Here is a 22,008-nt window from a genome sequence, read left to right as displayed (position 1 = left end):
GAGCTGAATCAGACACACATGGATGAGGGTGACTCTATGTCAGAGCACCTCACAAGTTGCACGATTTGAGAGAGCAACTGCTGAATATAGATGAGATCATTCCTGATTCAGAGATGATTACCACCACTCTGAATTCTCTTCTTGAGTCTTATCTCGGTTTCCACACCTCGCTGAATTTGTCTTTGAGAGGAGGTGCAAATCCTTTCACATTTCACGAGTTGATAGGACTTATGTTGTAGGAAGAGCAAACCAGAAAGAACATCACGAGTAGGTGAGCATCAGGCCCAAAGGGAAGGGGCAGCCTAAGCCACATGCACATCAGCCTTCAAATCAGCATAAAGCTGAGTCAAGACAGCCTTCTCACAAGGCAAGGGTGATGCAAAGAAGCCCAAGAAGAAGGGAATTTGTCATTACTGCAAAAAGCCAGGTCATTACATTGGGGAATGCAAGAAGAGAATCACCAGAGAAAGGAAGAAGGATTCATGTATGGCTGTCTCACATACATCAGCCACTCATACACATGATGGTGGTGATGCTACAGCCAACTTTGTGGAAGAGAATTATGCCTTCTTGTCTTGCATTTCAGATATCTAGGTGGCTGCTCTGGATATTACAGTCACATCAAATGATGAGTCTTATGCTTTTTTTGACTTGCAGTTATGATCCTTCAAAGGATGCATGCACTTTCAATGTCAATGAGACACTGAATACATGGTTTTTTGACAGTATGGCTGTCTCACATACATCAGCCACTCATACACATGATGGTGGTGATGCTGCAGCCAACTTTGTGGAAGAGAATTATGCCTTCTTGTCTTGCATTTCAGATATCTAGGTGGCTGCTCTGGATATTACAGCCACATCAAATGATGAGTCTTATGCTTTTTTTGACTTGCAGTTATGATCCTTCAAAGGATGCATGCACTTTCAATGTCAATGAGACACTGAATACATGGTTTTTTGACAGTGGTGCATCCAAGCACATCACATCTAGGAAGGGTCTCTTTACCTCTCTGCATTCACCACCCACTGGAAAAAGGTGATATGTGCAGAATTTCTGATGTGCTTTATGTGCCTGGTATCAAGAAGAATTTGCTTTCAGTGTCCTCATTCACTACAGGAGGATTTCCGGTCATCTTTGAGGATGACAAGTGTTTAATCAGAGATAGAGAGAATGATCGTGCTTTGATGTTGTCTGGAACTTTATATCGGGTCTTTTTCAGCTTGATGTTTATGAGAAAAGATCCGATCATGCACTTGCAATATCCACTCCCACTGATGCGATGCGGAGTGCGGAGTTATGGCATGCCAGATATGGGCACATGAACTATGGCAGCTTGATGACACTCCAGAAGCATGCTATGGTTGATGCATTATCTCCATTGGAGACCCCTCCCCATCATGTCCGTGAAGGGTGCATACTTGGGAAGATGCATCGGTTTCCCTTCAAGAAGGATGTTGCTGTAAAATCTGTTCGAAAATTATAGCTCATTCATAGTGATGTTTGTGGTCCAATGCGGACAGCTACATTGGGTGGTTATTTGTATTACGTCACATTCATAGATGACTACTCAAACTACACTTGGGTCTATGGCTTGAGAAAAAAATCAGATGTGTTTAGGCACTATCGACACTTTGTGGCAAAAGTGGAGAATGAAACTGGACTCAGGGTGCAAATACTACACAGTGATCGAGGGGGGGAGTATACGTCTCATGAATTTGAGGCTTTTCTTAATGATAGAGGTATTGTGCATCAGCTTACAGTTAGGATGATCCCTCAACAAAATGGCAAAGCTGAGTGAAAAAATAGCACTCTTATGGAGATGGACGGATGCATGCTTAAGAGTAAGAGGTTGCCTCACAAGTTTTGGCTTGAGGGACTCATGTGTGCCAATTATGTTTTGAATCGGGCACCCACTAAGGCTTTGAGGACAAAGACACCCTATGAAGTTTGGCATGGGAGAAAGCCTTCGGTGGATCATTTTTGTGTCTTTGGTTGTTTAGCATATGCCCATGTGCCTCCTGAGTTTTGTCATAAGCTATCAAATAAGGCACTCAAATGCATATTTGTTGGGTATAGTGCAGAAAGCAAAGGTTACCATCTCTATAATCCTCCTACTCGCAAGATTATCGTCAGCAGAGATGTAATCTTTTCAGAAAACCTCAGCATATAAACCTGCTGATTTTATTATTCCAGCTCCTTCAGATGATGTTTTTGAGGGGATATTACCCATTGTTTTGGGTCCCCCAGCTGATGTTCCTGCTGAAAATCAGCAATTACAGCCACCTCCTCCTGTTCCACATGCCCCGATTCAGCCACCTTCTGATTTAGTTCCTCCTCAGGAATGGAAGATGTTGTCAAGCAAGAAATTCAAGAGATACATGCAGCAAAAACAGTTCCAAACTGGCTGCTACAAACTCTTAGGGAGAGTAGACTTGAGGGACCTTTGCCTGGTAGGACTTGTAGTGCAGCAAGGCACGAAGGGGGGGCTGTTTCTGTTGAATCAGCTTATGTAGGTACTCTTCTTAATGATGAGGAGCCTGATACATTTGAAGAGGCAAAGGATAATGTGCATTGGATGAATGCCATGCACGATGAATTGCAGTCCATTGAGAAAAATCATACTTGGGATGCTGTGGATTTGCCACCAGGCAAGCATGCCATAGGTACACGATGGGTTTTCAAAGTCAAACGAAAGCCAGATGGGCCCATTGATCGGTACAAGGCAAGGCTGGTTGCAAAAGGATATGCTCAGAAAAAGGGCATAGATTATGACGAGACTTTTGCTCCTACATCCAGGATGACCACCATCTGATCAGTTATTGCAATGGTTGCCAATTTTGTTTGGAATGTCCATTAGGCAAGACATGAAGGGGGGGCTCTTTCTGTTGAATCAGCTTATGCAGGTACTCTTCTTGATGATGAGGAGCTTGATACATTTGAAGAGGCAAAGGATAATGTGCATTGGATGAATGCCATGCACGATGAATTGCAGTCCATTGAGAAAAATCATACTTGGGATGCTGTAGATTTGCCACCAGGCAAGCATGCCATAGGTACACGATGGGTTTTCAAAGTCAAACGAAAGCCAAATGGGTCCATTGATCGGTACAAGGCAAGGCTGGTTGCAAAAGGATATGCTCAGAAAAAGGGCATAGATTATGAGGATACTTTTGCTCCTACATCCAGGATGACCACCATCCGATCAATTATTGAAATGGCTACCAATTTTGTTTGGAATGTCCATCAGTTGGACATAAAAATAACTTTCCTTAATGGAGACTTATTGGAAGAGGTTTATGTCAAACAATCTCCAGGCTTTGAACTTTTGGGTAATGCACATAAAGTTTGCAAGTTGAATAAAGCTTTATATGAGCTAAAACAGGCCCCATGTGCATTTCTGGCCAGCAAGGGGTTGCATAACAGTCCAACTGAAAGCACCCTCTACATCAAGAAGGATGGGGGGGATATATTAGTCATCATTCTTTATGTAGATGACATGCTGCTCACACGGTCAAATGAGGACATAATTGCAGATTTTAAAGATGAGTTGAAAGCTGAATGTGACATGTCAGACTTGGGCATGTTACATTTCTATTTGGGGATCCAATTCGTACAAGAAAGACGTGGCATGGGCTGCGTCCGGTTTGTGAACGCAGCCCGTCAGCTATAAGCTGACCTCTTGTATCTTGTTTTCGAAGTAATATAATTAGCACTGTTTTTTCGGAAAAAAAAAGAAAGACGTGGCATCATTATGTCTTGATCCAAGTATGTGCAAAAGCTCTTGGATAGATTCAACATGCAAGATTGCAAGCCTACAGCCACTCCCATGAAGCCAGGGCTGAAGCTTACTATGCATGATGCAGGTGAATCAATGGATGTCACACTCTACAGTCAGGTTGTTGGATGCCTCATATATTTGTGCAATACACGGCTTGATATTCAGTTTGCAGTATCTCAGGTAAGAAGGCATATGCACAGCCCAAAGATTATGCATTGGCAGGCTGTAAAACGCATCTTCCATTACTTGCAAGGCACAAAGTCTTTTGGCTTGATGTTTCCCAGGGGAGGTGACTTGCAGATGCATGGTTACAGTGACTCAGATTGGGTTGGAGACTATGACACTAGGCAGTCCACAAGTGGTAATTGTTTCTTTTTGGGCAAAGCTTGCATTTCTTGGCTAAGCAAGAAGCAGTCTACTATGGCTACTTTCTCATGTAAAGCTGAGTACAGGGCAGCTTTCACAGCGACAGTTGAATGTGTTTGGCTGCGTCGTTTGTTTGCTGATCTTCATCTTTCAATCGAGGGTCCTTCCCCGATTCTCACTAATAGTCAGAGTGCTATAGCAGTGGCAAAGAATCTTGTGTTTCATGCTCGCACGAAGCACATTGAGGTTCACTATCACTATGTCAAAGAGAAGTTGCATGCAGGAGAGATCAGTATGATCTATGTGTCAACACATGACAATGTTGCAGACATCTTCACCAAAGCACTTCCACGTGACAATTTTGAGGCATTGCGCAGTGCCCTGAATCTCTCTCCTTTTGGTGATTGATCTTTTCCTTGTACATGACATTGGCACTGCAGGGGGGTGTTAGAATTATTGATATATTCTAGGCAGTGACTAATGTAATGCCAATAAGTGGGTTAGGGGCACTTTTCCCTCATTTAGAGGTTTTCCCCCATAACCATAGCTAGTTCACTAACCATATGTCAGAGAAGTTGCAAGCAGGAGAGATCAGTATGATCTATGTGTCAACACATGACAATGTTGCAGATATCTTCACCAAAGCACTTCCACGTGACAAGTTTGAGGCATTTCGTAGTGCCCTGAACTTCTCTCCTTTTGGTGATTGATCTTTTCCTTGTACATGACATTGGCACTACAGGGGGGTGTTAGAATTATTGATATATTCTAGGTAGTGACCAATGTAATGCCAATAAGTGGGTTAGGGGCACTTTTCCCTCATTTAGAGGTTTTCCCTCAGAACCACAACTAGTTCACTAACTACGATTAGTGAATAGGATAAAGTTTTGTCACTCAGACAAACTTTCTACCTCTTGTACTTTGATCATTTCATTCTATTGTGTACACTTACGTTCAGCTCACTCTCTCTTGCTCTCTTGCTTCCTGCTCCCTCTCATTTCCATGAAGAAGGCCATTTTTATGCGGGATTTTATACTGACACCTTTGATGGGGTGCGACATGATCCTTAGGACATGAACTATTGTGGAAGGTTTACCTGAGCCCACCGTGATACATGGTAACCGGAGCATATCAGGGATTCCGTTAATATCTCATATCCAAGCAAGTCGTGCTGTCCGCGAGGGTGCAATGTGTGTACTTGTTTATGTCTAGTGCCAAATCATGTCAGTTCACACCGCTCCTCCGATGGGGCAAGCAATGGTGAATCTACTCCAGGAGTTCCAAGACATTATGCTTCAGGACGATCTGCCAACCCAGCTACCTCCACATACATCGGAAGACCATCGCATCAATTTGATTCCGGACTCCACACCTCCAAGTAAGTTTTCCTTACCGACTTTCTAAGTCTATGGAGGAGGAGTTAAAGCAGCAGTTGTCTCGGTTACTGTGCGCAGGATTTATTAGACCGTCATCTTTGCCATTTGCTGCACCCATTCTATTTGTGTGGCAAACAAGGATAAGTCCGCACGATTATGTGTAGACTACAGAGCACTCAAAAAACTTACAGTAAGTAACAAGTTTCTTATCCCCCGCGTGGAGTATATCTTGGAAAGACTCAATGATGCAAAATTTTTCTCAAAAATCGATCTCAAGAGTGGCTACCACCAAGTCCCAATTTTTGAAGCTAGCATCCCAAAGAGGGATTTCCTGACAGAGCAAGCTTATTACGAGTTCATCGTCATGCCATTTGGTATGAAGAATGCACCACCGACGTTCAACAAGATAATGTCTCAAGTATTTGTAGATTATATTGGAAAGTGCAAGCTCATCTTTTTGGATGATATCCTTATCTTTTCTACTACAGTAGAGCAGCATATTAAGGATGTGCGATGTGCCCTACAGTTATTGTGCGATAACCAGCTATACCTCAATGCAAGAAAAGTGAGTTCGGGTTGCTGGAAATCCAATATCTAGGATACATCATTTGTGCTCAAGGGATTCGATTAGATCCAGAGAAGTTTCAAGCTATTACTAGTTTGCTATCCCCATGACAACTCAAGAGATTGGGTCCTTTGTGGGTTTGTGTCAAGCCTACAGCTCGCACATGGATGGATTCTCAACATATACAGCCCCTCTTACAAATTTATTAGAGGGGGTTACCACACACAGACAGAAGATTCAAGTTACAGGCAAAGCTTTACAGGCCTTCCATGACTTGTAATAATGGTTGGCCACAACAGCACTAATCATGAAGATCGCCTCTTGGGTGAGCCATTTCTGGTAATCACAGACGCTAGCAATGTCGCCATCGGGGCAATTTTACAGGAAGAGGATAGGCTCGTGGCATATTACAACAGAAATCTCAAAGATGCCGAAAAGAACTATTTAGTTTATGATAGAGAGCTACTAGGTGTCATCCAGGCATTAAAACATTTGAAGCCTTTTCTCTACGGATGAACTTTCACGGTCAAGACTGATCACCAAGCCCTTAAGTGGCTTCAGACAATGCCTAGGAAATGCCTAGTTTACAATGGAGTGATTGGCAGCAATGGTGGAGCCAGATATTCCAGCAGTTCGGGGGCATGATCAAGTATGTCCCCGACAAAAATAACCTCGTTACCGGCGCTCTAAGTCGTAAAGGTTCAATCCAGACCATTGAGAAGGCCATTGTGCTCGAAATCAAAGGAGAGGATCTTGATAGTATGAAGGCATAGTTCACGGAGGTCAACAGAGTTTGGCACCCAGTTCTAGTTAGCCAAGACGCTTGCTCCAAGCCATTACTCATTAGAGGACGGTTGGCTTTTCTTTAAGAAAAGATTATGTGTACTCAAAGACAAACGGCAGTTGCTTCTCCATGATGCCCATGACGCCTTAACCGGTGGTCATAGAGGCATCAATGGAGGTATCAATGGTACTTTGGAAAAGTTAAAGCGCTCTTTGTATTGGCCAAAGATGCGGAAGGACATATATGGCTATGTTCAGAATTGTGAGATATGCCAAAAGGTCAAGGCCTCCCACAAGAAAGCGGCTAGCTTCCTTATGCCATTACCAATACCCGACGGTCCTTTCCAAGACATAGGTATGGACTTCGTGGGACCACTTCTAGCATCCGTAGGTACGTGTGACACTCAATGTCTTACTATTGTTTGTTGCTTTAGTAAATATTGTATGCTTATTTCCTACAAACAGATGGCCAACGCTGAAGATGTAGCTCGTTTGTTAATAATAAAGTATTGGTATCCCATTGGAGGGTTGCCAAGAACCATCACATCTAATAGGGATTCTAAGTTCACGTCTAATTTTTGGCGAGCCCTATTTGATAATTTTGGTACTAAGCTATAGATGTCTAGCGTGTTCCAACCCCAATTGAATGGAGAGACGGAAAAGTATATTGATATGGCATTTGATATTTTAAAATCATATTGTCACTATGCTCAGGGAAAGTGGGAGAAATTTCTTCCACTTGTGCAGGCCATTTTGAACGATATCTATTCTTCGAGCATTGGTCGCACACCTTATGAAGCGGCGTTTGGACGACGGTTTACATCACTCCTTACCAAGATGGTGTCTCCATCTCTCTTAAAGCAAACAAAACCACAAAATCTACAGCAAAGATTATAGAGTTAATAAAAACCAGCATCGCTAAACCTCAAGCATCGTACACGCGCTAGGCTAACAAGTTGAGACAAGATGTATAGTATAAAGAGGGTGAATGGGTGTATTTGTGAATTATCAAGCAAAGGTTGAAGCAGGTGGGCAAGTGATGCCCTAAGCTGTCTTTTAGGAGCTTCGGATCATTCCCTATCATTCAAAAAATCAATGATGTCTCAATGAAGTTATTCCTTCCGGACAGTTGGACTATGCACAATGTGTTCCATGTAGCTTGGTTGAAGCCATATTTTGGACCTCCTATTACCGAGATTTTTGATGAGCAACAACCTAAAGTTCTTGATGAAGCTATTTAGCATATTTCATAGAGCACCCTTCTTCATGACTTGGGGATTAGTGGCATGGTTATCTCTTACTGGCCCTCAGGTGTTTTTCGAGGGACATGACTCAGACTCAGCCTTCATTATACGACAACACTTTGTGGAGTCATGTTCTCTCCATTGTTCCCTTCACTCCTTTTAGAGCGGCTCATGCCTTGGTTGACACATTATGGGAGATTGTGGCTAGCATTGTAGCTTGGCATATTTGGAGGGCTAGATGTATGGAGGCAATGGAGGGTTTTCAGGTTCATCCTTCCCAGTCCATGGCCAGTATATGGACTGATACTATACACACATTGATGGCCATCTCAACGAGCATGCATGGATCCTCTAGAGCAAATACAGCTAGGAGACATACTAGTTTGGAGAGGATCTCCTTTCTTCTCTGAGTATCCTTCAAGATTGAGATGGCATTTTCAGCCTCCACCTTGGATTTTTGTTAGATCTTTTTGAGCTGGTTTTTTCTCATGCATGGCATGATGTGTTGGAATATGAAGCCAAAGTGAGTCTAAAATAAGTGTTCTAGGTGTGTTCTATAGTCTAGTGAGTCCTAGACATGTCACTTGTCATATTGGGAGCTATCCCATATATACTATGGCTTTCTAGAGTCTAGTGTCACACTATATAGTGTTGTACTTGTCTATTGTCTATCATATCAGTCAACATCAAGCTCTTTGGTATCATGTGAGTACTTGTCATTGCTTTCATTTTCTTTCCATTTCATTTCCATTATGCTTGTTATCTTTCCTTTCCATTCCGAGTGTTAGCTTGCTTCTCTCCCTACCACTATGATCTTTCATGCAGTATCAGAGCCATGTTCCTAGCCTTGCTCTCTCTTGCCCTTTCCCTTCCAAGAGATTGAGGTGAGGGAGGCCAATGAAGCTACTCTACCTCCTCCTCCTTGGAAGGCTGTCCTCGTCTCTCCTTCCTTGAGCTCTCTTCTCCATGCCATGATCTGCCACCTCTCTTCTCCTTCCTTCAGCTACATCTTTTTGTGACCTGCGGACGATGTGACGCTTCTATCCGGATCTAGAAGCAAAATCACGGCTTTGTGTCTTCAGCAAAGTTGTAGAGGACCTTGAGTACTACATCATTGCAATCCGAGTTTTTTGTGAAAAGTTACAGCCCTTGCAAGAAGTGACGAAATTTGTTTCTACGCACAAATTTTGTTCTAGGGCTCAATGATTTGACAGCCCAAGCATGATGCAGCCAGCTCAACGTGGAGTTGTCCATCCTCTTCATCGTTGACCTTTGCTCTAGCCCGCCATTTGCTCCTTCTACCTGACATTCTCTTGGAACTGCTGCCCGCAAGTTGGTGCGTGTATTTTGCCCGTCATTCTCTTGGAGCTGCTGTCCTTCTACTTCTGTCTGCCATGAAAAAGTTCCAGACTTGCTCCAGCTCATGAAGAACTTATCAAGGTGATCTTTCCATAGTTACACTTGCCCGTACCTAAGGTGAATCTCCACTTCTACTATTGCATTGAAAGTGAAGATGCTTCCAGCATGATGTAAGCACTCCGACACTACAACACACTACACTATAGTGACTTCTCCGATTGGTGCATTGCTTCGAGCTTGATGTGAGTCCTGGTTACTCCTTGACTTCTTCGATCACCTCTCCGAGTGCTCGTGGTACCCGTGGTACACATTAATTGGCTCCTCAAAGTGCTCGTGACACCTCTGGCCTCTACTTCGACATCGGTGACTCTCCCTTAGCCATTTTGAGAGTCACTATGTGAGTGCTCCATCAGCTACCCCATGGACTTCATCGACACATCTTTTGCGGCGTTTCTGCCTAGCGCTTCTTCGACATCGTCATCATCTCGCAGGGATGTGCGCACGTGTGCAGTGGCTACTTGGAGGACATCTCTTACTCCTAAGAGATCTATTTTTATTATTCCTACAGCTTGATGTATTTTGTGGTGCTCTGCCCTGGGTAGTCCTCCTAAAATGATATGTATTGAGTGTTTGGTTTTCATTGAGTCTAAAGGTCCTCTGCCTTGGATAGTCCTTCTAAAAAGATGTATTGGTTTTCCTGTTGTGGTGTGTGGCTTCCTAACATGTCATGTTATGAAGCCAAGTGGGGATGTACTATGGGAGCCATATGTATTGGCTTTGATAGGTCTCGTTATCAGGCCTTGCGGAGTTCCAGGATGTTGGTGTATTCCTAGATCTATGAGCTGGTCATGTAGCCATGCTATAACGTGAGCCTCTGAGCACGTTGAGTCTCAAGCCATGAGAGTGCTTGGATCAACCTCTGAACACGCTCAGACTTTAGCCTCTGAGTTACATAGGGTGCATAGTTTGATGACTGTCATTGTCATGTTCTCTTCTTGGTTCCATTCCAGTAGTCTCTCACCTTGCCTTCATGGAGGGGTGTTGAAATATGAAGCCAAAGTTAGTCTAAAATGAGTTTTCTAGGTGTGTTTTATAGTCTAGTGAGTCCTAGACATGTCACTTGTCATATTGGGAGTTATCCCATATACACTATGGCTTTCTAGAGTCTAGTGTCACACTATATAGTGTTGTACTTGCCTATTGTCTATTATATCAGTCAACATCAAGCTCTTTGGTATCATGTGAGTACTTGTCATTGCTTTCATTTTCTTTCCATTTCATTTCCATTATGCTTGTTATCTTTCCTTTCCATTCCTAGTGTTAGCTTGCTTCTCTCCCTACCACTATGATCTTTCATGATGTACTTCCGCATTAGAGCTTATCCCCATTTATGATGCATCTGACAATAAGATGACACCCATGCGGTCATTATAAACCATCATCCACCATAAATCATTATGAATCAGCATGGCAACCCCTGAAAAAGAAATATGGCCAACATAAAAGATGTGAAATCGCAAAGAGATCTTCACAACCTGCTAAAGAGGGCTGATTATGTTCTTGCAAACTCACAACATGTAGCCTATAAACAGTGACAAAGTCTAGAGCAGCCTCCACTTCTTTATATTGCAACATTATCTGTAAGGCATTTGAACGGTATGTACATATGATTCGGAGTAAGCCATTAGTCCCTCTTCAGATCATACAAGCAGAGTTTTCTATGACACCTCTTAAACAACATATCTTCACAGGGTTTAGGCCTTGCATAGCTGGAGACTACTGACGCTCGCATTAGATCCATCCCGACAACTAGCCAAAAGTAGGGTTAGCATAGCTTGGTATGCACACATACTAGTTGCTTTGACAGACAGGGTATCCAAATGGATCGCCTCCCCCCTTTCAGTACAGCTTGGATGCTCTGTTCCTCCAAATCTTGGGAGATGAGATCAACCGAATCATACGGTTGGATCCGTTCCAACTCTACACATCATGGACTTGGGATAGGAACTAGGAGTTCCCCACCAAGATCCAGTTCTATCATGATCACTTCTTGAGAGTATCAAAGGATGGAGTGAATACCATACCCCCATATTTGTAGGGCAAATAGTTCTCACATGCACTGAGAGTTGCTATTGCACAGATGCAATTCTCATCCCCATCAGCTGAGGATCAAGGTAGGGAGAGCCACATGTAGTATCTAGAGAGTAGCGGATTTATAGGCTATGTACATTGGCAAAGGTGGAGACAGAGGAGCACTTCCTATGAACTTGCCACGCCTACTATGAGATCCGAGGACGGTATCATTGTTTCTTTCAAGAGGGACCCGAGTTCCGGCCACTCTCTTGGCTGATCCACTTCCGTGACCATGCCTTGGGCTCTTTTTCAAGGAGATGTGGCAACATAGAGAGATCCTATTACAGCAGATCACACGGCAGGAGGTGATGGTACCACAGGAGACAACATAGCGACACCTCATCGACTACTATGCCTTCGAGTCAGCCCCATGACACATTGGGGTAGAGGAGGAGGAGATAGCTGACATGAGATCAGCATGGATCAGCCAAAAAAGACGGTGAGGAGTAGTGGAGCGAGAACACAAAGGACGACCAGAGTATGCACGATAGAGGTCTAGCCCATCGCTACTCTACTCATAAGAGACTACCCGAGTCAAGGTGACACTTGATACAACCCATTGGATACAGAGATCACATAGACCACACCCCTGGCCCCCACAACGGTCATCAAAGATTACTTATAATAGGTGTATATCTAGTGGGCATGGGTATCCCTACCACACATGTCCCCAAAATGGCCTTCTATGTAGAGAATCTCCTTCACCTAAGCGAGGAAGGTTATCCAAGCACCTAGATATCTACAAATTCACTTCTCACATGATAAACAGATGGCCATGAGTTAGCTCTATAACTCATCCCAGGTGGGGTGTGAGATTGTGGCCACATAACACTAGAGAGATTTAAGGCTATGCATTGTATACGACATGCATGACTGATGAGTGCTCTAGATAAAATGAGATCCGAGGCTGATACCACTGCTGGTTTGACCAGGAGTTTTGCATGAACATGAGTCAGGTCATTGAGTATCCGAATGAATGTTGTGCTGAAATCTTTGTATTCAAGGTCACTAGTCTCAATCCAAATTCATGAGATCCATAGCTGGACACTGTCCCCCTCACAAACTTCTTCACAAGAAAGAATTTCACAATAACTCAAGGTTGGAGGGCTTGGGACATTGAGAAGACTAGACACAAGGTTGGCAAAAGACTGGACACAGGATCGGGAAGCTTCCACCCCATTAAAGGCACCCTCATCACAACATCAAAATGTCAAGCCACCTTGTGATGCTCATCGGAGTTTTGGCCCATAGGGTGAAGTACGGGATTACCAACAACAAATTGCGGATTTGTTCTCGAGACACTGAGATTCCTGATGGTAACCTAGTCGGACCTGCATAGAGCACATAGCACTCATGGATCAATACATGACAGGACTCCTTATATACTTGCACATTGTATTTCTATTTTAGGCTTCAAATTCAGATTATAGTAGATCTTTAGGGATGTACTAGACACTTCTAGTTTCCCTACCAATCCTATTTTCTAATGATGTAACTCAGATTTGATCTCATAGCCCTTTTTAGCCTTCCATTGGTGTCAGTAAGACTCTCTCTCCTAGGACCCTCAAGATAAAAACTTTGGAACATATATGGGCTTATGTATGGACAAAGCACTAGCTTGGAAAGAAATGCTGCACAGACAGACCTGCTATTAGCAATTGAAACAATGGTAAGGGCGATAAAGTCCTAGACATAAATGGCTTTCTGATGAGAAAGATATGGAACAAGAAGATGTGGGGGAGGGGCGGATGTGGGAGGAGCAGCCACAATATGGGAGAGAAAAGGGGAAGAGCTCCTCCTCCTGTAGCTGCCATTCCCCCGCCTTCTTATAAAGGAGGTCAGAAGACTTATGTGGAAAAGACAAAAGGCAAAGGAACAAAGCCTTCAGTTCATACACGGAATCAAGTCATTTCAGCTCAAAACAGGGATAAAGGAAAGGGCAAGCAAGTGGAAAATAATCCATCTTCTCATGAGGGTTGGCAAACTGCAAAGAAGACAGTGCCTCTCAAACAAAGACCTTTCCAATCTCGTAATTGGGATGCTTCTGCTCCTTCTCCTGGTCAACCATCTACCTCTTCTGACAGCCCCATCTCAAAGGCATCGGTTAATGCAGTCAAGAAGGGTATTCCGCTTTGTGAAGAAGATGATTTGGTCAGGGAATTGGATTCTCAGGGTCAGCAAGACCCTGAGGCAATGGCAGAGGCCTGATGCCTCCTTTTCTTTTTGAAGACTACTAATTTCTTGTACATATTTTCATGCGTGCTTCTCTTAAATGTGTTTCTTACAATATATAGGGCCTCTGCAACCAGAATAAATGGAGGCTCCTTTGGCACTATATAAATAAAACTCATCCAGATGTAGTGTGTCTGCAAGAGCATAATCAGCATTCTTTTGCTGGCCAACATGGGTTCTTTTCAGGATATGATATATTTTATGCAGGCTCTGATCAATTCTCTGGGGTGTGCATTCTAGCCAGACATGATATGCAGCCCCGTGTAGCATATAATGATCTTTGTGGCCGATGGATGATTATCCAATGCATGATCAATGGAGAGGTTTTTGAAATTGGTTCCTTGTATGCCTCTCAAACTTCAGCTTGTAGAGCTCGAATGTGGGATTCCATAAAGCAATATCCTTGGTCCACAAATGCTATACTTTGTGGTGATTTCAATAATTCTCCTCACTGGAAGGACAATACCACACATAAATCCCATATGCTGCCCTCTGAAATTCAGCAATGGGAACATATGATTTCATCACTTCGTACTGCAGATTTATGGACAGCAACCCACCCTTCAGTTTTGGGATTTACATATCATCATAATGCTTTTACAGAATATTGGGCTAGGCTTGATAGATTGTATCTTATTCATGTTCAGCAATATGATGATTATACATGTCAAATGTGGACTGACTACAACTATCTGATCACACTCCACTTTGGCTGAACTTTTCATTTGGCATGCCTCTGGATGATATGCAGCTCTCTTCAGTCAGACACTTACAGGTCAATCAATTATATCTTTCTCATGAAAAATTCCAGCAAATGATTCGATTGGCTTGCAGGCCATTGTTATCTCACGCTTAGGAGGATATTGACTTTGCTTGGAACTCTTTTGTACATCGCATTCAAAATGTCATCAAGGAGTATGGAAGATGGTACATGGCAGAAACCAGGCATCATATCTAGTGGGCAAAATTACACAAGGAGTCCTTGATACAAATTAGCCATCAAAGGTCCCTTTCGGCTTCTAAACAGAGTTCATTGTCTTGTGCTTCTTCCATAATTGATGCTAATGATAAACGCAAGCTTTCCAAATGGCAGACGAGGGCTAGAGTTAAGTCTATGCTAGATAAGGGCTGCTCTTCAAAATCTTTTTTTCGGAATTTACATGCATATCGACAAAGTCAATCTATCATGAGAGTCAGAAAATCAGATGGTATTTGGACCCAGACTTTATCTCAGCTAGAAAAACAATGTTTGGATCATTTTCAGCTGCTTTTTTCTCAGCCATCTTCTCCTACTCCTCAGATTGAATTGGTGCGGAAAAAATTTATTGATCTTGTTTCTCCTATAGTTTCTTTGCCAAAAGCTTCATTGCTGGAAGTGTCTTTTTCAGATATTGAGTTGGATGATGCTCTCAAACATTTGGGTAAACATAAATCCCCTGGCTGGGATGGTTTGACGGTTGAATTTTTTGTAGCCTTCTGGGCTGAATTGAAGGGTCCAATCTTGAAGATCATTAATGTAGCCTGGCAGCATCAACATCTTCCTTCAGCTTGGAAGCATGGTCTGGTCAAGCTTGTGCCCAAAAAACTCCTATATGAGACTATGGTTGACTGGCGGCCCATCACTTTAATGCCTATTATATTTTTAAAATTATTGCTAAAATGTTGGTTCTTCGGATAAAGGATATTCTTCATGATGGTCTACATCCCAGGCAATATGGTTTTGTTCCAAGAAAGAATATACATGATAATATCTCCAATACTCTCATCGCAATGGAATATGCTAAATATTCAGCTCAAGATGTATTGGTCATGCAGGTGGATATGGCAAAGGCATTTGATACCATACAGTGGGATTATGTCTCTCAAATCATGTCTAGACTTGGTTTTGGGCCAAAGCTAGTTAATATCATTTATTGGCTTTACTCAAATTCCACTGCACAATGTTTTATAGGGAATCATTTGTTTGAGTTATGGACTTTGGCACGGTGAGTTCGACAGGGATGCCCTCTCAGTGCTTTGCTCTATGCTATTGCTTCACATCCTTTGCTTCTTTATATGGATCATCTAGTTGATACTAGACAGCTAGTGGGGCTTCAAATTCTTGGCTCGCAACCTTTCATTGCACATGCCTATGCAGATGATTCTTTCTTCATGCCAAAGAATTGTCCTCTGGAGCTTTGTTTATTGATGGATAGCCTTTCTGATTTTGGGTTGGCAGCTGGTCTAAATATTAATTTGCAGAAATCAAAACTCTTGCCTCTCAAGCATTGTGACTGGCATGCTCTCCTTTGGCCAGGTCAGATTAATCCTCCGGAGAACATAGTAAGACATTTGGGTTATCCAATTGGCTGAAAAATCAGAAATAAGCAACAAATGTCTTGGGTATTCAACAAAATTCAAGACAAATTAGAATATTGGAAGATCTCCACTTGGCCTTTGCATGTTCGGCTTCGAATTGTCCAGTCCATTGTTTTAGCTTATATCCAGTTTTACCTGCCTTTATTACATTGGTCATCTCAAAATCTCTCTTCTTTTATGTCTCAAGCCATGGAGATTTTTTGGGAAACTAAGCTTCATAAAAAAGCTTTGAGGTTGCTCAAAATGGACCTGCTTTGCTCTCCAAGAATGCATGGAGGTTTGAATGTTCTCAATATTAAATTTCATGTGTTGGCAAGAAAGATCGCTATGCTAAGGGTATTTTCGTAGCAAGAGCAACCATGGTCTATTATGTTGGCGTTTTTGTGTGGCCAGATGCGCACAAATGCTTATGGCCGTTGGCTAGTTGATCCATGGGAAGTAGTACTTGGTAAGTTTCAAAGTAAAATACCTGGTTGTCCATATTCATTGCCTTGATTTAGGATTGGAAGCAAGTACTTTCTCGCATTAAATGGTCTCCCCATCGTGCTTCTATAGCTTCATCTCTTCGACTGCAAAGCCTTCACTGGAGTGCTGTTTTTTACTCTCCTCTTGCTGTACAGAGTGCTGTTTTTTACTCTCCTCTTGCTGTACAACAACCAATCAAAGCTTACAATCTCATGAAGTTGGGCATCCGGTTCATTGATGATGTGGTAGATACTCAAGGGAATATTCTCTCTTTTTTGGCAGCATGTCAACAATACAATCTTGGGATGCATCATAGACCCATATGGAAAGTTATTGCAGATCTCTTACTCCCTTTTGTTCCGATTCCATCTTTGGAAGTAAGAGACTGGCTTCAAGATTGGCAACTTCAGTCTCTAAGTTCAGGATTATCCTCTCAGCCTTTGCATCTATTGACTTCCATACAGGCTTATCGATTGATTTTACCTCCTCCATGGATTGCTCATCATGCAAATGCTCTTTGGCATCTGAATAAGTCTTTAACTTGGTGGAAAGGAAAATTGAAATTGATATGGAAGTTGAAAAATGCCATTAAAACAGAAACTCTTTTTCTGGAGATGTATTGTTGGTATTTTTCCAGTGGGAGTGAAATTGGCTCAAAGACGGATTGCCTCTCCTCTTTGTCCAAGATGTCGTCATACTCCTGAGAGTATTCAACACTTATTGTGGTTTTATTCAAATTCCAGAGAACTTCTGGACAAGATCTCCTATTTTTTCTCTCTCAGATTTCCAACACACAGGTTCTCGGGCTTTATGGACCCTCTGGCTTCAGCGAAATCATGCATTTCTGAATTCATCTCTTCAGCACCCTTATGAGTTCTTCCGGGCCTCATTGCAGTAGTCCTTATTCGATGCCTTGCATGAGGAAGATTGGGATGTTACTTGCATTCAGCTTTTCTTTTACTGTTTCTGATAGATAGGGCATTGGCTCTTTTCTCGAGCATTGCCCTGCTGTAAAATGGATGTTTCATAATATAATGTTTTTAGTTTCACAAAAAAAAAAGTTTGTGCATAAACCCATGCATAGGCCAAGGGGGGGGGGGAGAGAGAGAGGGAGAGAGAGAGAGAGAATCCACAGATATGACGAGCATGATCAGAAAAAGAAAAGTATTCTTGATGAAAAAGAAAAGACACCTGTGATAGGCAGCCGATATTTTGCCCAAATAGAATATATAGCGTCTGCAATTCTAGCAATCTGCAAAGGGCTAGGACAAGGCACCACTTGATCTCTCTCTCTCTCTCTCTCTCTCTCTCTCTCTCTCTCTCTCTCTCTCTCTTTCTCTCTCTCTCTCTCTCTCTCTCTTTGTGTGTGTGTGTGAGAGAGATTGTGGATTTCACCCCCCCCCAAAAGAAAGTGTGTGATTGTAGAATTATCTTGTTGTAAGGATTAAAGCATGATTAAGACCCACTTATCTCTCTCTCTCTCTCTCTCTCTCTTTGTGTGTGTGTGTGAGAGAGATTGTGGATTTCACCCCCCCCAAAAGAAAGTGTGTGATTGTAGAATTATCTTGTTGTAAGGATCAAAGCATGATTAAGACCTTTAGTCTGACTTGCCAAGTGTGGTTTGTTGTAATGGACTTCCCCAACCAACCGGATGGATATGACAAACAACTTGATAGTTCACATGGGAAGAATTCCAAGCTCTCCTCTACTCCTATTGTCATCTTCAACAAGCTAAATTGTGCTTATTACACACATTGTAAAACCAACTCTCAAACACCCGCAGGCTGAGCATACAACCCAAAAAACTAGCTGATTTGAGGATTCTAGAGGATCACTATCCTTAATTGCCACTTCTCGCCTCCTGAGCTTATTTTGATCTCACAATGTTGCAATCAGTTCTAAAATGACTTGAATTGCATTTTAGACTGGAATGGATGGAAATTCCTATCTTCCAAATCTTTCAATCCATGGACATGACCCCTGATTTTTTGTTGTAAGCATCCACTGCCTATCTCATTTTTGACAACTTTTGTAGTGGACGTAAAGAGAGTAGTTCCTTTGATCTAGATTGCCTCTAGTGCTCATGAAACATGGATCATTATCAAACACGATAATGAAACATATGAAAATCACAAGGATCTTGAACCCTAGAAGAAGCGATACATAAGAAGGTGGTAAATAATTTCTTCACAAAGATTTGAGTCCTGAGGGATCGACTGGTCTCTATCACCGAGTTATCTTGTTAATAGCAAGTTACCTTATACCTATTAGGGTTTTTTCATAGCATTGACCACAAGTCAAAGGAGCAGCCCGCAAGGTACTCAGGTCCATAACATATGTAGCTGAAGACATACAATGCAGTGACTCTTACAAGGCATTCACAATGCTCAATCAAAGAAAGAGAGTAAAAGGAAGCAAAGGTTTGTAGTGGAGATAGCAGATCAAAAGGAAGGATATATACTAATTCAAAGAAGAAGAAGGTAACATTCTTCTGCAGCAACAAGATTGGACACTACGACAAGTTGTGTCAAAAGAAAAAGTTGACAAGAAAGAGGCAAGGACAAGTTGGAGAAAGAGACAAAAACCAGCAGCAATGTCGTTGTGGATGAGCTATTCATAACCATCGAGGAGGTCCTGATTGAAGCCAATGTGATATTTTGTCTTGCAAATACATAGTTGTGATAGTGACGCCAAGAACCACATGGAAATTTAATGGGAGGGGCATAGCTCTCTCAAATCAATGAGCCTGGGGTCAACCTCCACAATGGAGGACAGATCCAAGTGTGCAGTGAAAGGAATAGGTGATATCCCATTCAATGTACAATCTTATCTAAAGCTCTTTTTATTCCAAAACTCTATGAAAATGTTGTTTAGGCTCATGTGATGACTAGAAATGGGATAAGGTGATAGTTTAATCACCAAGTTGTTCATATCTTACATAAGAATATGAAGGTGGTAGCAAAGGGTGTGTTAGAATAATGATCAAGCAACACTCATGCTCAAGCAAACATGAAATCTAACAAGATGTGGCATGAGGGTATGGACATCTCCACATGGATGTTTTACATAATATCCATAGATGACTAGAGACACGCTGCTTATGTGATGGACAAGCAAGCAAGGCAACTATTCCCCAGGGTACCAAGAAAGTCAGGGCAACAAGTGTCCAAATATCTATGATGACATGAATAGCCCATTACTTGGAGGGCCAGTGGCGTAAGGAGGGGAAGATGACCTCCATTGAGTTCAATCGATACTAAAGATGCCAAGGGGATCAAGCATGAAACAACAATGTGCATACGCAAAGGACTATCTAATCACTTTTGGGCTGGAGTAATGCACACTGCATTGTACTTCCTCAATAGGAGTTTGACAAATGGTATTGAAGGGAAAGAAGATGCTCATTGTTAATTATTTAAATCCATTTGGTTCCAAGTGCTATGTGCATGTTCCGCATGAGCCGAGGACAAAGATCGAGGCAAAGAGTCAAGGGTTCATCTTCATTGGATGCTGCATGGTGTAACCCGCCTTTGGGATCTCCAAAGGAAAATGAACAGTCAATAACCAGCAATTACTTAATTTACAGCCACTTAGAACTTTCCACAGCAAACCAAATCAACTTAGAACACAACACTTGAGATAGATCGCCCCCGTCTAGACACCAAATTGGCCCTAAACTTAGCGCCCCTTTCGGTATTTCTTTATCTTTTATTCAAAAGGCTTGCAAATACAAGAATAGCACCGCAATGCATCAGTCCACAGACAGCCATCTGAATAATCCAATCACAGGCACTTCCGTTCTGCTATGCAATCATAGGAAAGGCATCTCGGTCCAGTGCAACATTCCATGGCACCCTGTCTTCCGAATCTGGCTGAGGGTTCTAACCTAGCAGCTCTGATACCCAGTAGGGGAGTCTTGACAAGAAAGAAATCAGCTCAATCCGCCTTGATAGCTCTGAATACCCATCAAGGGAGTCCTAGCAAGATAGAGGCCAGCAAAACGGCTACACCTGGCTCCTCCTGGCAAACAGAAAGGCCAGCTGTACAAAGCAAAAGGATTTGAAGGTTCTGAGGCGGTAGGAAAGCTCCAGGAAAGCAATCAACCAATCGGAAAGATCAAGAAACCTTGCGAAATCAGCAAACATGGAAAAAGAATTTCCTTGGCAAGATCTTTGGCACCCTGGCAGGTGAAAATCAGCAAAAGCAACCCTCGAAACCTGCTAGAAGAGAACCGCCAAGTTTGGAAGCAAATCGAGTTGCCTGGAAGCTCCAAACTGCTTGGAAAAGTGTGATTTTGATAGGCACCCCACCTGGAAAGCTCCTGGAAGAAGTGCGAATCAGATTTGGGCCTCTGGTACGGTAGGCATGCAGCAAAAACCAACTGACCGGAAACAAGAACGAATTTCGTTTTTGAGCTTCTGGCAGCCCACCAACGGCCCACAGACTACCTTGGTAGTCAGAAATTAGTAAGGCGATGTGATAGAATAGCCTTGGAGCACTTTCCTAGCCTGTGACTTGCCTCTCTCTGTTCTTTTGTGGTCCAGAAAAAAGCCTTGAAAGCAAATTTCGACTTTTCTTCTTGCTTTCCAAGCCAGCTAGCCAAACGTGGCTCCTGGAGCTATTTTTAGCGAAAGGGATTTTTACCCCTCTCTAACCTTCAGATCCTTTGCCTTGGCCCATGGAATTAATTGCACTGAAGTGTCCTTTACAGATTTAAAGTTTGACTAGGTTACTTACCATAAATTCCTAAAAATTAGGAATTCACGTCGCTGCTGTGACACATGGAGTTAAAGGGAGGCTCTGAAACCCAAGGAGGAGCTGATGCCCAAGAAGATTTTCCAGCTCCCATAGTGATGGGACAAATAAATCTAAAAAAGGACAAGAAGGAAGCCAAGAAGGTGCAGCCATCACAACCTCAAGAGAAACCACACTGAGCAACTTCAGCGAACTTTGAAGGAGTTTGGAATCAGCTAATGAGCTTGCGTCTACTTCCGATGCTTCTAGCAAATCTAGGAGACTTAAACTCGAGAAGACCAAGCAACTTGATAGACGATGTATTGATTGAGGTTCGAGAACCAAATGCATTTGATGATGCGGAAGGGAACCCACGCTAACTATGAGGATTTAGATAGTCTAATTCATACATTACAATGATCCTTGAGACGTTGTGGCTAGGCCTCATAGAGAAATGTCATTGGAAAAGGATGGATTGGTAGCAGAAGGTAAACTTAGGCAGAAGGATTTGACTATCAAGAAGCATTTGCTCCAAATCCAAGGACAACAACCATCAAGAAGTTGCTTGCACTTGTTATGCATGAAAAACGCCTAGTACTTTAGATAAGTTG

The 22,008-nt window shown here is 42.5% G+C and overlaps 1 protein-coding gene across 3 annotated transcripts in view; it reads right to left on the bottom strand.

Moving 5' to 3' along the window:
• LOC147891341 (Putative thiol-disulfide oxidoreductase DCC) overlaps positions 1-22,008 on the bottom strand; it is a 166,238-nt gene that overhangs the window by 32,990 nt on the left and 111,240 nt on the right. For 2 of the 3 annotated variants that reach the window (XM_087389711.1, XM_087389713.1), the window contains exon 6: positions 17,855-17,915. The exons of the other annotated variant lie outside the window; for it this stretch is intronic. In XM_087389711.1, the coding sequence (XP_087245837.1) occupies positions 17,855-17,915 (61 nt within the window). The remainder of the gene's footprint in view (positions 1-17,854; positions 17,916-22,008) is intronic. 3 annotated transcript variants of the gene reach the window in all.

The sequence above is a fragment of the Dipteris shenzhenensis genome, chromosome 18, assembly GCF_047967505.1.
Source record: "Dipteris shenzhenensis isolate YYH24624 ecotype China chromosome 18, Dip_SZ_1.0, whole genome shotgun sequence".
In the NCBI taxonomy this organism is placed as follows: Eukaryota; Viridiplantae; Streptophyta; class Polypodiopsida; order Gleicheniales; family Dipteridaceae; genus Dipteris; species Dipteris shenzhenensis.
The sequence above is the reverse complement of the archived record's forward strand: the minus strand, read 5'-3'. Positions and strand labels throughout refer to the sequence as shown.